Source organism: Mirounga angustirostris, unplaced genomic scaffold (genome assembly GCF_029215605.1).
Source record: "Mirounga angustirostris isolate CCGP_5_RB_7025 unplaced genomic scaffold, mMirAng1.0.hap1 SCAF_5, whole genome shotgun sequence".
In the NCBI taxonomy this organism is placed as follows: Eukaryota; Metazoa; Chordata; class Mammalia; order Carnivora; family Phocidae; genus Mirounga; species Mirounga angustirostris.
Window position 1 is genome coordinate 58,391,056 of NW_026991713.1, and position 11,558 is coordinate 58,402,613.

The following is an 11,558-nucleotide window of genomic DNA, read 5'->3' on the forward strand; positions in this document are numbered from 1 at the left end:
ACCTCCCCACGGCCCCATGATCCTTAGGATGGGGCACCTCTGGCCTGGCATCCTGGTTCCCCTCATTCCGGATACTTGGATCAGCCTCGCCCTATCTGCCATCTCCCTGTGGGCAAGCTTTGACCCTTTGCTTCTTTGTGCCCTTGTTAACCCCCATCCCCACCCCAACATTATGGGCTCATTAAATGCTTGAAATAATGACTTTTTGTTAAAGCACACACAAGTAGGCTTCAAGAAATCCCTAATTGGTCTTCAGTACAAAGAAACTGAGACCTCATCTCTGATTTCTTCACCTGAAACCTGAGCACCTAAGCTGCTTCTTACCACTTCACTTTTATTTTTTTTTCCTATCCTAGAGCAGACAGGGACCCATGAAGTTTGAAGATGAGGGGTTTGCTGCCCCAGGATTCCTGGGGCACAGGAATGTCCAACTCTAGGGGATAGCCATGGTCCCTATCCCAGTCTGCAGAGATTCTGCATCTCCTCCTGCCAGGATGCCACCCCCAGGACAGCATGAAAAGTCTTCCCATCTCCAGGAGAGGACTCTGTGGGAATGGGTTGGGGCTCTTCTTGCCAGAAGCTCTGTGGCAAGGCAGGGGTTAATGGTGAATTGCAACATATCTCTGGGCTGAGTCGCCTCCCACTGCCACTCCTCCCAATTCCCCTCCTCTGAAGTTTTATAAAGAGGGCCGGAGATTGGAAAGTGGGAAGAACTGGAGGCAGGAGCGGCCCCCGCCCCCCCCCCCCCCAAGCCCTGCTCCCCCAGGCTCCCAGAAGTCTCAGGGCAGAGGGCACAGACAGCTTCTGGAGTTCCTGCCTGGTGGGACCATGAACTGGCAGTGGCTGTGGCTGGGCTTCCTATACCCTATGACAGTCTCAGGCCGGGCCCTGGGGCCTGCAGGGAAAGAGACAGCAGTGGTGAGTGTCCCGAGGAAGGAGGGACCCAGACCCAGGAAGGGATTGGGGCACTGCGCTACAGACCCGTCCAAGCCTCCCTCCTGACCTTCAACCTACCTTTCCCATCCTTCCTCTGCTCCATGATCTACTCCTGCCTGTCCCCCACTCCTTGCCTTTGTTCCAGCTGAGCCCCTTCCCTAAGATGCCTCTCCTTTAGTCCTTCCACGTCTGTCCCCATCCTATCCTCATGGGTCTGTTAGGTCACTGAGAAGCTTTACCCTGAGATTCACTCCCTTTCTTATTTTGTACCGTGATCCCCATCATAGGATTACCTGTTGCAATATGGGTACCTACAGAAGCCTCTAGAAGGACCTGATGACTTCAGGCCAGAAGATATCATGGAGGCTCTGAGGTGAGAGGTCAGAGCCTTAAGGGTCAAGTTTGCAAGGTCATCTTTTCCCTTCTCATTTCTTCCTCTCCTCAGGCCCACTTCTGCCTGACACCAATCCATGTCAGGGATCTAGGGAATGGGTTGCTATCACTCTTAGGGGGGTGGGGCATGGAGTGAGATGGGGATTCAAAGATGAGGAGCAGTCATTGGATCTTCCTAGGCCCCGAGCATCCCTTTGGAGGCTCCATTCCACATTGTATCCAATATACTATTAGCGACATCCCACACGAAGTATAATTTACATGTAAAACTATGAGTTGAGTTCATATGGAGTTGAGTTGTTGGCATGATGTTGCTTTTTGTAGACATCTAATTCGGCATTCCTTTCTTTTTTTTTTTTTAAGATTTATTTATTTGACAGAGAGAGACACAGAGAGAGGGGGAACACAAGCAGGGGGAGTGGGAGAGGGAGAAGCAGACTTCCCGCGGAGCAGGGAGCCCGACGCGGGGCTCGATCCCAGGACCCCGGGATCATGACCTGAGCCGAAGGCAGATGCTTAACCAACTGAGCCACCCAGGCGCCCCTAATTCAGCATTTATTTCTATTTTGAAGTTTTCTTTTCCTATTTTGGATCTAATGGATAGTTTTTCTTTCTGCTCTCAGATATGTTCACAGTCCCTTGAAAAGCCACCGTGCCTGCAGTACCGGAGCGATGAAATTGCCCCGGAGCAGGCTGGGCTGGGAGGGGGGTCTAGCCAGGAGAAGGCCGAGGGAAGACAGGCCCTCAGGTGGAACCAGTGATGGGAGAGTCTCCAGAGCAGGGGGCAGGACACTTTCCCAGAGCAGGAGAAGGTTAGAGATTGCAGCAGGGGAAGAAGGCTACACCTGAGGGAAACTGTACACAAATAAGAGACTGAAGATGGGCAGGTGAAGCTGGAGTATTGCTATTTCTGCAGAACAGAAGAGAAAGTCCTAATTATGAAGACTGGATACTAGAGTGATCCCATCAGCTTCAGAGATTCTGTGCCATTCTCAGCTACCACCGTGGGCAGAAGGGGGCCAAAGAGCTATCCCCAGTTTCCAGTCATTCCAGATTCCCCTGCCCTGTTGGGCCCATCCTTCTCCCTCTTTTCAGAACTTTTCAGGAAGCATCTGAGCTGCCAGTCTCAGGTCAGCTGGATGATGCCACAAGGGCCCGCATGAGGCAGCCCCGTTGTGGCCTGGAGGACCCCTTCAACCAGAAGACCCTTAAATACCTCCTGTTGGGTGAGGCCTGAGACTGGGAAAGGGAGGGAAAGGAGGCTGTGGCATGGGTCTGGATTACAGGTGACATTGGGACAGCCTGATCCAGCTCAGAGTTGAATGGATGATCACCTGGTGATTAGCTGATCATCACCTGCCTGGACACATAGCTATGTTGAGTGAATGCCTAGACTCAGGGGAGCTCTCTGGGTTTGGCAGAAGATCTCTGTTTCTAATCTATTTTCTGATCCAATAACCAGGCCGCTGGAGAAAGAAGCACCTGACCTTCCGCATCTTGAACCTGCCTTCCACCCTCCCTCCCCACACAGCCCGGGCTGCCCTGCTTCAAGCCTTCCAGTACTGGAGCAATGTGGCCCCCCTGACCTTCCAGGAGGTGCAGGCTGGCTGGGCTGACATCCGCCTCTCTTTCCATGGCCGCCAGAGCCCATACTGCTCCAATTCCTTTGATGGGCCTGGTAGGCACCAGCTCTTGGCTCCCACCTCACAGATGTTTGAGATTATCTCTGTCCCCTTGAGCCAGTGGCTTTGGAACCTTAATGTTCAAGCAGCCTCCTGTGCCCAATTGCACCCTACACTCTCTAACCACCTTCTAATCTCCTCTTGGGGAGCTGCTGGTCACCTCCCTGGGGTCTTATCAAGCCTCCTCTTTGAAGCTTATGCCTTAGTCTTTGGTTTAAGTTCCCCTGCTCAAGACACCCCTCAGAGGACTGGGCCAGAGAGAAGAGAGTGGTTGGGAAGTACAGAGACAGAGGGATGGGCAAAGCAGAGAGAACTGGGTGGTGAAAAGGGGAGGTGAAAATTGAGAGAGAGGCATCTGAGAGACTGAATATAGATGGAAACTTAAGGGAATGGAGAAATTGGGGTTTATAACAGGCAGGGGATGCTCTAGCCTAGGAGACTCTGACCTCCTTCCTGTCTACCTTTGTCTTTGTCCAGGGAAGGTCCTGGCCCATGCCGACATCCCAGAGCTGGGCAGTGTGCACTTTGATGAAGATGAGCTCTGGAGTGAGAGGACTTACCGGGGGGTGAACCTGCGCATCATTGCAGCCCACGAACTGGGCCATGCCCTGGGGCTTGGGCACTCTCGATATACCCAGGCCCTCATGGCCCCTGTCTATGCTGGCTACCGGCCCCACTTCAAGCTGCACCCAGATGATGTGGCAGGGATTCAGGCTCTCTACGGTTAGTCTTTTCCCTCAGGTTATGGCTAGTCATGACCCCTAGTGATCATGAGTGTCAGTGTGACCAGCATCTCTTCAGGCTTGAAGAGACAGGTCTAACCCCATGGCAGGAAATGACTTGGCTTCTTTCTCTTCCTCCTACCCAGTTATCCAGGCTTCTTCATTTTCAGGAGCTGTTTTTCTGACATTCCATGTCTGCTCTTCCTTCCAGGCCTCTCTCCCCTCTTACCCGTTCTTGGGGATGAAGAAGAATGAATATTTCACAAACTTCCTTCCCCCTTTCTGGTGCCTCTCAAAACTGAAACGTGTCTCCTGTCAATATCGATACGATCTTGCCTCCCACCAAGCGAAATTCTCTAAGATTCTCTTTTCCCCTTTCTATGGGGCCTCTGAGCCAAACTTATAGAAGAGTGGGGAGGCCAGGTGCTATGAGTTCTCTCCTTGAGCAGCATTTTGTGACCTTGCAGGTAAGAAGACCCCAGAGATAGAGGATGAGGAAGAAGAGATGGAGCTCCCCACTCTACCACATGTGCCCACAGAGCCCAGTCCCATGCCAGACCCCTGCAGTGGTGAACTGGATGCCGTGATGCTGGGTGAGGCCCTTCCCCTCCAGGCTATAGTCAGTCGGTGGCCGCAGCCCGCTGACTTTGAGACTTGGACAAATGGGAATGACATGGGACCTCAGCATGAGCAACAGAGGTTAGATACCAGGCAGGGGTTAGTGGCCATGGGAGAAGCCATGTGGCATGGGGAGGGAGGCTTCAGAGCCAAATTAAAGATGGGTTAGGTGGGCATTTACCTCAGTTGCCTCCCTATAAGGGCCACCAAAACATATCTGGTAATATAGCAAGATGAAGAAAACTCTATTTGCTGGAATGTCCATTAGAGACGGTATTATACCTGCATGAAAGGACAACTTGGAAGCTACTTGGAATGGGAGGTGAGGTCCCCAAAGGGGAGCAGCTATCTGCAGGGCTTTTGTTTCATTGAGTGAATTAGAGTGCTCAGAGCAGGGCTTTTGTTTCATTGAGTGAATCTGAATAATGAAGAAGCTGAACATGGAGTCTTCCTTCTCCACCTTAATTCTCTTTTTAAATTAAAGTTGAATGAAGTTTTGAGGACCCAGCCTGTGGGAGGAGGGCAGATTATCAGCCTGTCTGAGGTGCCCATCAGTCTTTATTTGACCCATGTCTTTTTGACTTGTTCACACTTTTGCCTCAGGGCCCCGAGGGAAGACTTATGCCTTTAAGGGAAACTACGTGTGGACGGTGACCGATTCAGGGCTGGGTCCCTTGTTCCAAGTGTCTGCCCTTTGGGAGGGGCTCCCAGGAAACCTAGACGCTGCTGTCTACTCTCCTCGAACACAATGGATTCACTTCTTTAAGGGTAAAAGGGACTGGTTTACAGTGTGTTACCTGAGGAGGGCGTACCATTAAAGAAGGGAGGGAGAGATGAGAAGTTTCTGGAAGGGTGGAATGGGAGAACCAAAAGCTATCACCTCAAGACAGAGGTAACTTGTTCTTTCCTTATCTGCTCTCAGGAAACAAGGTGTGGCGCTATATTAATTTCAAGATGTCTCCTGGCTTCCCCAAGAAGCTGAATAGGGTAGAACCCAACCTGGATGCAGCTCTCTATTGGCCTTTCAACCAAAAGGTGTTCCTCTTTAAGGTATAAAGTTCAAAGCAAGGGCAAATCCCTTCTTAGGAGGGGTGGGCTACCTCACACTGAGAAGCAGACTTGCTCTCGAAGATAGATCATTTGCAGCTGGGGGTAGATCTGGGGATCTTTGAGCTCTCTCCTTATCCTCTTCTTCTCCCTACCCACCCTACTCCTAGGGCTCCGGGTACTGGCAGTGGGATGAGCTGGCCCGAACTGACTTCAGCCACTACCCTAAACCAATCAAAGGGTTGTTTACGGGGGTGCCAAACCAGCCCTCCGCTGCTATGAGTTGGCGGGATGGTCATGTCTACTTCTTCAAGGGTAAACAATACTGGCGCCTCAACAGGCAGCTTCGGGTAGAGAAAGGCTATCCCAGAGATACCGCCCGCAATTGGATGCACTGTCATCCCCAGACCTCAGACCCTACTCTGTCAGGTGGAGTTGCCACTCCTTCAGCCACAGGCACTGACCACTCTGCCACAGGAACAACTGTGGACACCACTTACTCAGCCATAGATACCACCTTGAACACTGACCACCCACCCGGAGACCCCATTGTGGACATTACCCCCTCAGCCACAGGCTCCCCCATCCTTTCATTCCCTGGTAATGTCACCCTCCCAGAGGCCTAAGGCGTGAATCAAATGTTGCCTCACTAGGCTGTCAGACTGCAGCAAGGGCATGAACCATAGACCTCAGGTCTCTAAATGTCCCAGCTCCAGCCACCACTCCTCTGTGCTCTTGCCCTCCTGGGCAGTGACTCCCTAACTCTGAGTCAGCTCCCAACTCTATACATTTCTTCTCCACCCTAGATAACACTTCGAACTGTGTTATCTACTCTCTGGAAGACAGTGGTAGAAGGAAGGCGTCACTCAGGCCCTTGGCTGACGGGTGGCAGCAGCTGGGAAGCTAAATGCCTGGGTCCTGTTCTTCCTAGATAAAGTGCAAGAAAATGGCATGGCCAGTAAAATGAGCAAGTGCTTTGGAACCCTTTAAGAATCACACTTACTTGCTTATGACTTTGGGCAAGTTAATTAACCTCATGAGCCTCAGATTCCCCATCTGCAAAATAAGGTCAATACCAATCCTGCAGGGTTTCTGCATTAAATGAAATACTGTTTGTGAAGTGCAGGGCACAATGTCTGGCACATTTGTGCTTAATAAAGGCTAACTCCATGCTCATTAGAGAGGACTGAACAGCTCTTCCTCTGGCTGTGTGTGTGTGTAGCTGAGTCCGGTCGTCCAGTCTGATAAGGATAGCCGTATCAGATCTTTAGGGGACCAGAGGACTTGTCAGTCTCGCTGTTTGGGGGTGCAGAGAAAGAAAAGAGCAGCAACAGCAGGGGCTGGACTCCCCGGTTCAGTGTTCAATGCCATTTTATTCACATGCTCCGTGTTCTTCCTCCCTCCCATCATAGCTTTGTTGACCAGGAGAGGAAGATATCTTCCTTCATGCTGTCTGGGGAACCAGGGAACAGACTCTGAGCAGGAGAATCAGAGGAGGGAGTTAGAATGGGTTGGTGGCTGGGACAAAGTTCTAGTTAAGGAGATTAGCATCACCTACAGTGAGAAGCAGAGAAGGCACTTGTCTCCCATGCAGCCATGAAGACCGGGCTACTCTGGGCAAAAGGGCAAGACTCTGGCATGTGGGCAAATGGTCTCTCCTTGGAGCAAGTAGACAGCTTTGGGGGGAGGCAGGTTCTGCGCTACGCATTGCCCTGTGGTCTTCCCCACATTAAGGAGAGAAAGGGAAGCACCATGGAGGACAGTACTCTCAACTGAGGTAGGAGAAGGGGACTTGAGCCTATGGGACCCAGGAGGAAAGGCTAACCAGGAGCCAACCACCTGCTAATGAGAGGTGTAGGGATTAGGTGATCTTAGAGCTCCTCTGTGCCCTTCTCCCCATCAAATAGCTATTGAGTGCTTTGGGGAGCTTCCTGGTTTTCTGTAGGTCCTACAACAAAAACCCCTATTTTACCATTGTGAGGCACACTGAGGCAAGTATATAAAAGGCTTTTTGGGTAAGGGCCCTCCTTGGTTGGGAGGGAATTCGGAAGTCAGTTACTTTAGGGGCCAGGGCACCTCTGTTATTGGACAGAGGTGGGTACTCATACTTCCATTCTCCCCTCCCCACAAGATTCCCCTTTATCTGTCCCTGAAACATATCCCTACAGGGCTGGTCTGGGTTGGAATACAGATTCTATCCCCAATGAGAGAGGTGGGGAAGTTTGTGTGAGGGCCCTGTGGGCTCAGGTCCTGCACACTTGGTGTTCCAAGGCCCTTGCTAGGGGTGGAAGCATCAGTGGAGGTTTAGGCTCAGGTCTGGGTGGAACCAGAAGGTGTGGTGAGGGGTACAGTGGAACCACAGTCAGAATCCAGATCCAGGACGGTGTGGGGGGCTGTGGCCTGGGTGCCTGGTCCCAGCTGGCGCTCTCGAAGGCTCTGGAGATAACTCTGGAGAGGCACAGGGCAGAGAGGGCTGAAGGAAGGGCCTGGGTCAGAGCCCCCACCTCCTACTGTGACCATCCCCATATGCCCTCTGCCCCATCCCCAAGTGTGCCCCTCCCCTCACTCACGGGAGCCAGACTATCAGCAGGGCTCCGGGCGTTGGGGGGAAGCTGGCGCCGGTAGCTGCCTTCACAGAGCCCCACCCCAGGGGATGTCCGGTGCCACTTGGCCTCTTGCTGACGGATCCGAAGGAGCTGAAGATGCCTTCGCTGGTGGCTCAAGACCACTGCTTGGGAGGGGGCCGTACGGACTCAGGGAGGCCTCTTTAGACCTTGAATCCCACCCCCAAACACCCTCACCCTCTAGAGAAACCCATTTGATCTCCCTGTTCTGTCTCTCTCAAACCTCATTTCCCCCCTGGTTATTCTAATAGAAACTCTTTGGAATCCTCCTACACTTTCCTCCTGGACTTCCCTGAGACCTTCCTTTCCTTCCATAACAATCCCCAGTAACTAACTCCTCCCTGCTTCTGCTCCTCTGACAATTTTTCCTCATTCTTACCCAGACCGTTGGCTCCTCCAGCTCTAACTTCCTTTCAGTGCCCTGCCTTATTCACCTTAGACACCGCCACCCCTAAGTATAATTCTCCCCCCCCCCCGCACCCCGTCAAGTTTGGGAACTGGGGACACGAGAAGGCACAGGTTGGCTGCTTCTGTACCATGGCACTAACTCACCATTGGCGTGGCCTCCATGTTCCTCATCCATGAGCTTCCACTGGGCTAGGGCCCCAAGGGCCCCCAGGGCTGGCCAGGTGCCCAGCAAGACCCAGCTATACCAGCAGAGAGGAGGCAAGGCTGGAAGTGCCTGCAAGCGTTGGCCCAGCCGACTGCCCAGTGCCAGCCCCTCTAGGAAGTAGTCAGCACAGGCCACCAGCACCGCAGCACCCAGCAGGGCTGTGCCTAGAACTGTGAACGGACGTGGCCACCGAAGCGTGAGCAGGGCTCCCAGCAGTGCCAGCCCCACCAGCCCCCCAGCCGGCACCCAGGCTGAAGGTGGTTGGTAGATGGGCTCTGTGCCCAGCAGGGCCCCGGCACCCAGGGTTAGGCCTAGCAGGAGACCAGTCAGGAAGAGCCCAACGCTGCGAACCAACATGGTGACCAGGCCACAGAGGAGTCCGATGCCCAGCGCAATGCCCGCGCTCACCTCCAGGCTCAGCTGTGTCTCTAGCACTCGCTCCTTGTGGCACAGCAGGAAGATCACCAGAGCTCCTGACAGCAGGCCCGAGAGAAACATTACTGCCCTGAAGCAGCGGTAGCCTGGGAAAGGAGGCAGGAGGCACTGAGAGACAGAAAGGGGACATCTACAGGGATGGCTCTGATGAATTAGAAGGGAGAGGAGTGGCTAACCAGAGGAGCAGAAGACAGGAGCAGCAGCCCAGGGACCTCAAGGCAAGGGGCAGAAAGGGGTCATCTCAGGGAAGGCAGGGACCTTTCAAAAACTGTGAGGGGGTGGGAGGAAAAATCAGGAGGTAAGATGGATACACTGTGTGGAGTAAATATGGAAAAAAAGGTGTAGTACTTCCAGGGATGGTAGATGGGAAGAAGTCAGCACAGGCTGATTTAGGTTATTGGGGAAGGGTTGAAGAAGGCTTAAACATGGAGGATAATGTGGGAATGGAGTTTTGAGGTAGGAGGGAAGGGAGAGGCAAGTGAGAGTTGCCAGGGGTCAGAGCTAGAGGGCATGGATATGGGGCGGGGGCAAGATGAGCTGGCAAGAGCAGCATGAAGGTAGGCATCCCTGATAGAGGAGTAGAGGTGGCCCAGGAGCAAAGGAGAAAGTTGGCATCATCCTTGAGGGTGACAGTTTTGGGCAGCTGCCCCCCAGAATCCTGGCCCTGCCCTCACCGAAGCAGCAGTAGATGATTCCAAAGCAGCAACAAAGAGCACACACCAGGGCGGGTGCCAGTTCAGGATTGTCCTGGGGTTCCAAGACACATCTTGGGTCTGGAGGCTCTGGGAGTTGTTGATTAAAGGGCCTGGGGTCAGAGGTCATGGCCAGGGGCAACAAGGCTTCCTCCATGGCCGAAGAAAAGGTGATCCCAGAGGGGAAGGTCAGTGTCAGCTCCTCTCATCCATCCATGAATATCTTGAGGGGGTTGGGAAACCTGCAAGGGGGTAGGGGGCAGGAACTCAGGTGCCCATGAATCTTGAGGATTCTGTACCTCTACTTCTTATGAAGAAAGGCCAATTTCAGGAGGGAGCATGGCCTTGCTGGGGTAACTGAAAAAATCTACAGGATTGGGTCAAGGGGAGCCAGCTGTCTTTTTACTACCCTCGGAAACAAGGACATTAAGTAAAACTTAAACTAAAATCTTATAAAGTTATGACACTTTATCTGCTCCCTAGCTTTCCAGGGTGGTTGGGAAGAGTAGGAAGTCCTAAGTCAGTGGAAGGAGGGGCCCAGGGACATTAGTGGGACTGGGCGCTAAAGGCCCAGCAGCTTGTTCCAGCTAAAAAGAAATCTTGCCCCATCTGCAGTTGGGACTCAATACTGCCTCACTGGACTGGGAAAGGTGGGGTTAATTGAGGGGGGAGGAGGAGAAAGAGGAGAGAATGAGTCATGGTGGGGTCTCTGGACAGCTGCTCCAACCCCAGGGAAGGAAGAGGGGAGAAAAGAAACAGACACCAAAAGTTTGGGACAAGGAATCAAGTAGAGACAGTCCCCACACTTTGTCAAGGTTCTGAAGCCTCAGTTTCATGTGGAGATGGAGTTGTTGGGGGAAGGTGCATCAGGCCACAGTCCAATTCCCATGGTCCCTCTTGGACTAAGCAGGCACCTTGCCCACAGACATCTCACATCCTGGTAGCCTCTTGCTCCTCCTCTCAGGACATTGGTGGGACTTTTCCTACCCCTCCCTTGCCCAAGGGTTACAGGGCTGCCAGTGGGATTTGAATTCAGCTCCTGAAAGGAAAACACCAAGGCGGGGCTGGCATTGGGGGCACTGTGGGAGTGGGGTAGGATGGATGCAGGGGCTTTCATCTGTCTTCTTTTGGACATCAAGGTCCTAACAAGCTAGAGTGTTGGCGTGGGGAATCCTTGGGGCTCCTCTCTTCAATCCGCTTGGAAGTCTAGGGACTCTAAACAAGGACAGATTGGGGAAGAAGTGTTAACTACTCACCACCCTGCCAGGGCTCAGGAGAGGCGGGGGTAGAAGTGCTTCCCTAACCCCCCTGCTGCATCTTTGCCCGGAGGTCCTAGGCGTCGGGGCGGCTGTCGGGCGTGGGCACCCCCAGGGCCACTCTGTTCGTTGCCCCCTAAACTCTTCCAAGTCGAAGCCCAAGCCCCGTGAGCTAAATGCAACCAGCCTGGGGGGTGGAGGAAGGGGACAGGGTGTGTGGAGGGTGACATCACGGGGCGGGCCCCTCCAACTCTTTTCCCTATGTGTGGGGGGGACCCAGTTTGGCCACTGCTCTAAGCTGGGACCAGAGACCCCCCGACCATAGCAGGGAACGGTTTTGGGGACACCGCAAGAAGTCTGGGGAAAGGTCTCTGAATACTTAGGCGAAGACTCGACAACTAGAAGCTCTCAAAGCCCCAACTGGGGTCCCAGCGCCCCCCTAGCCCCGCTTGGTTTCTTCCACTTCCCAGAGAATTGGAGTATTGTCTTCTGGAGAACCCGGTGGTCGAGATCAGGGACCCGGGGAAGGGGCTTTTACAG

General features: G+C 53.2%; 2 protein-coding genes across 7 annotated transcripts; one reads left to right on the top strand and one right to left on the bottom strand.

Moving 5' to 3' along the window:
- Positions 1–739: 739 nt before the first annotated feature.
- Positions 740–6,447, top strand: MMP19 (matrix metallopeptidase 19). 3 transcript variants are annotated; one of them, XM_045873240.3, is made up of 9 exons: positions 740–918; positions 1,224–1,309; positions 2,425–2,555; positions 2,792–3,007; positions 3,489–3,734; positions 4,201–4,326; positions 4,955–5,119; positions 5,274–5,401; positions 5,569–6,447. In XM_045873240.3, exons 1-9 carry the CDS (start codon positions 829–831, stop codon positions 6,022–6,024), a joined length of 1,644 nt encoding a protein of 547 aa, XP_045729196.1. In that variant the 5' UTR covers positions 740–828; the 3' UTR covers positions 6,025–6,447. The 3 variants fall into 3 exon arrangements, with proteins under 3 accessions (XP_045729196.1, XP_045729197.1, XP_045729198.1); XM_045873241.3 differs by having other exon boundaries at positions 2,861–3,007; XM_045873242.3 differs by lacking the exon at positions 2,792–3,007.
- Positions 6,448–6,751: 304 nt separating this feature from the next.
- LOC123843655 (transmembrane protein 198-like) lies at positions 6,752–11,243 on the bottom strand. 4 transcript variants are annotated; one of them, XM_045873243.2, is made up of 5 exons: positions 11,019–11,242; positions 9,745–10,004; positions 8,575–9,156; positions 7,969–8,129; positions 6,752–7,846 (listed from the first exon to the last, which is right to left on the bottom strand). In XM_045873243.2, exons 2-5 carry the CDS (start codon positions 9,917–9,919, stop codon positions 7,709–7,711), a joined length of 1,056 nt encoding a protein of 351 aa, XP_045729199.1. In that variant the 5' UTR covers positions 9,920–10,004; positions 11,019–11,242; the 3' UTR covers positions 6,752–7,708. The 4 variants fall into 4 exon arrangements, with proteins under 4 accessions (XP_045729199.1, XP_045729200.1, XP_045729201.1 ...); XM_045873244.3 differs by having other exon boundaries at positions 7,969–8,126; positions 11,019–11,240; XM_045873245.2 differs by lacking the exon at positions 9,745–10,004 and having other exon boundaries at positions 11,019–11,243.
- Between the last annotated feature and the right edge of the window lie 315 nt (positions 11,244–11,558).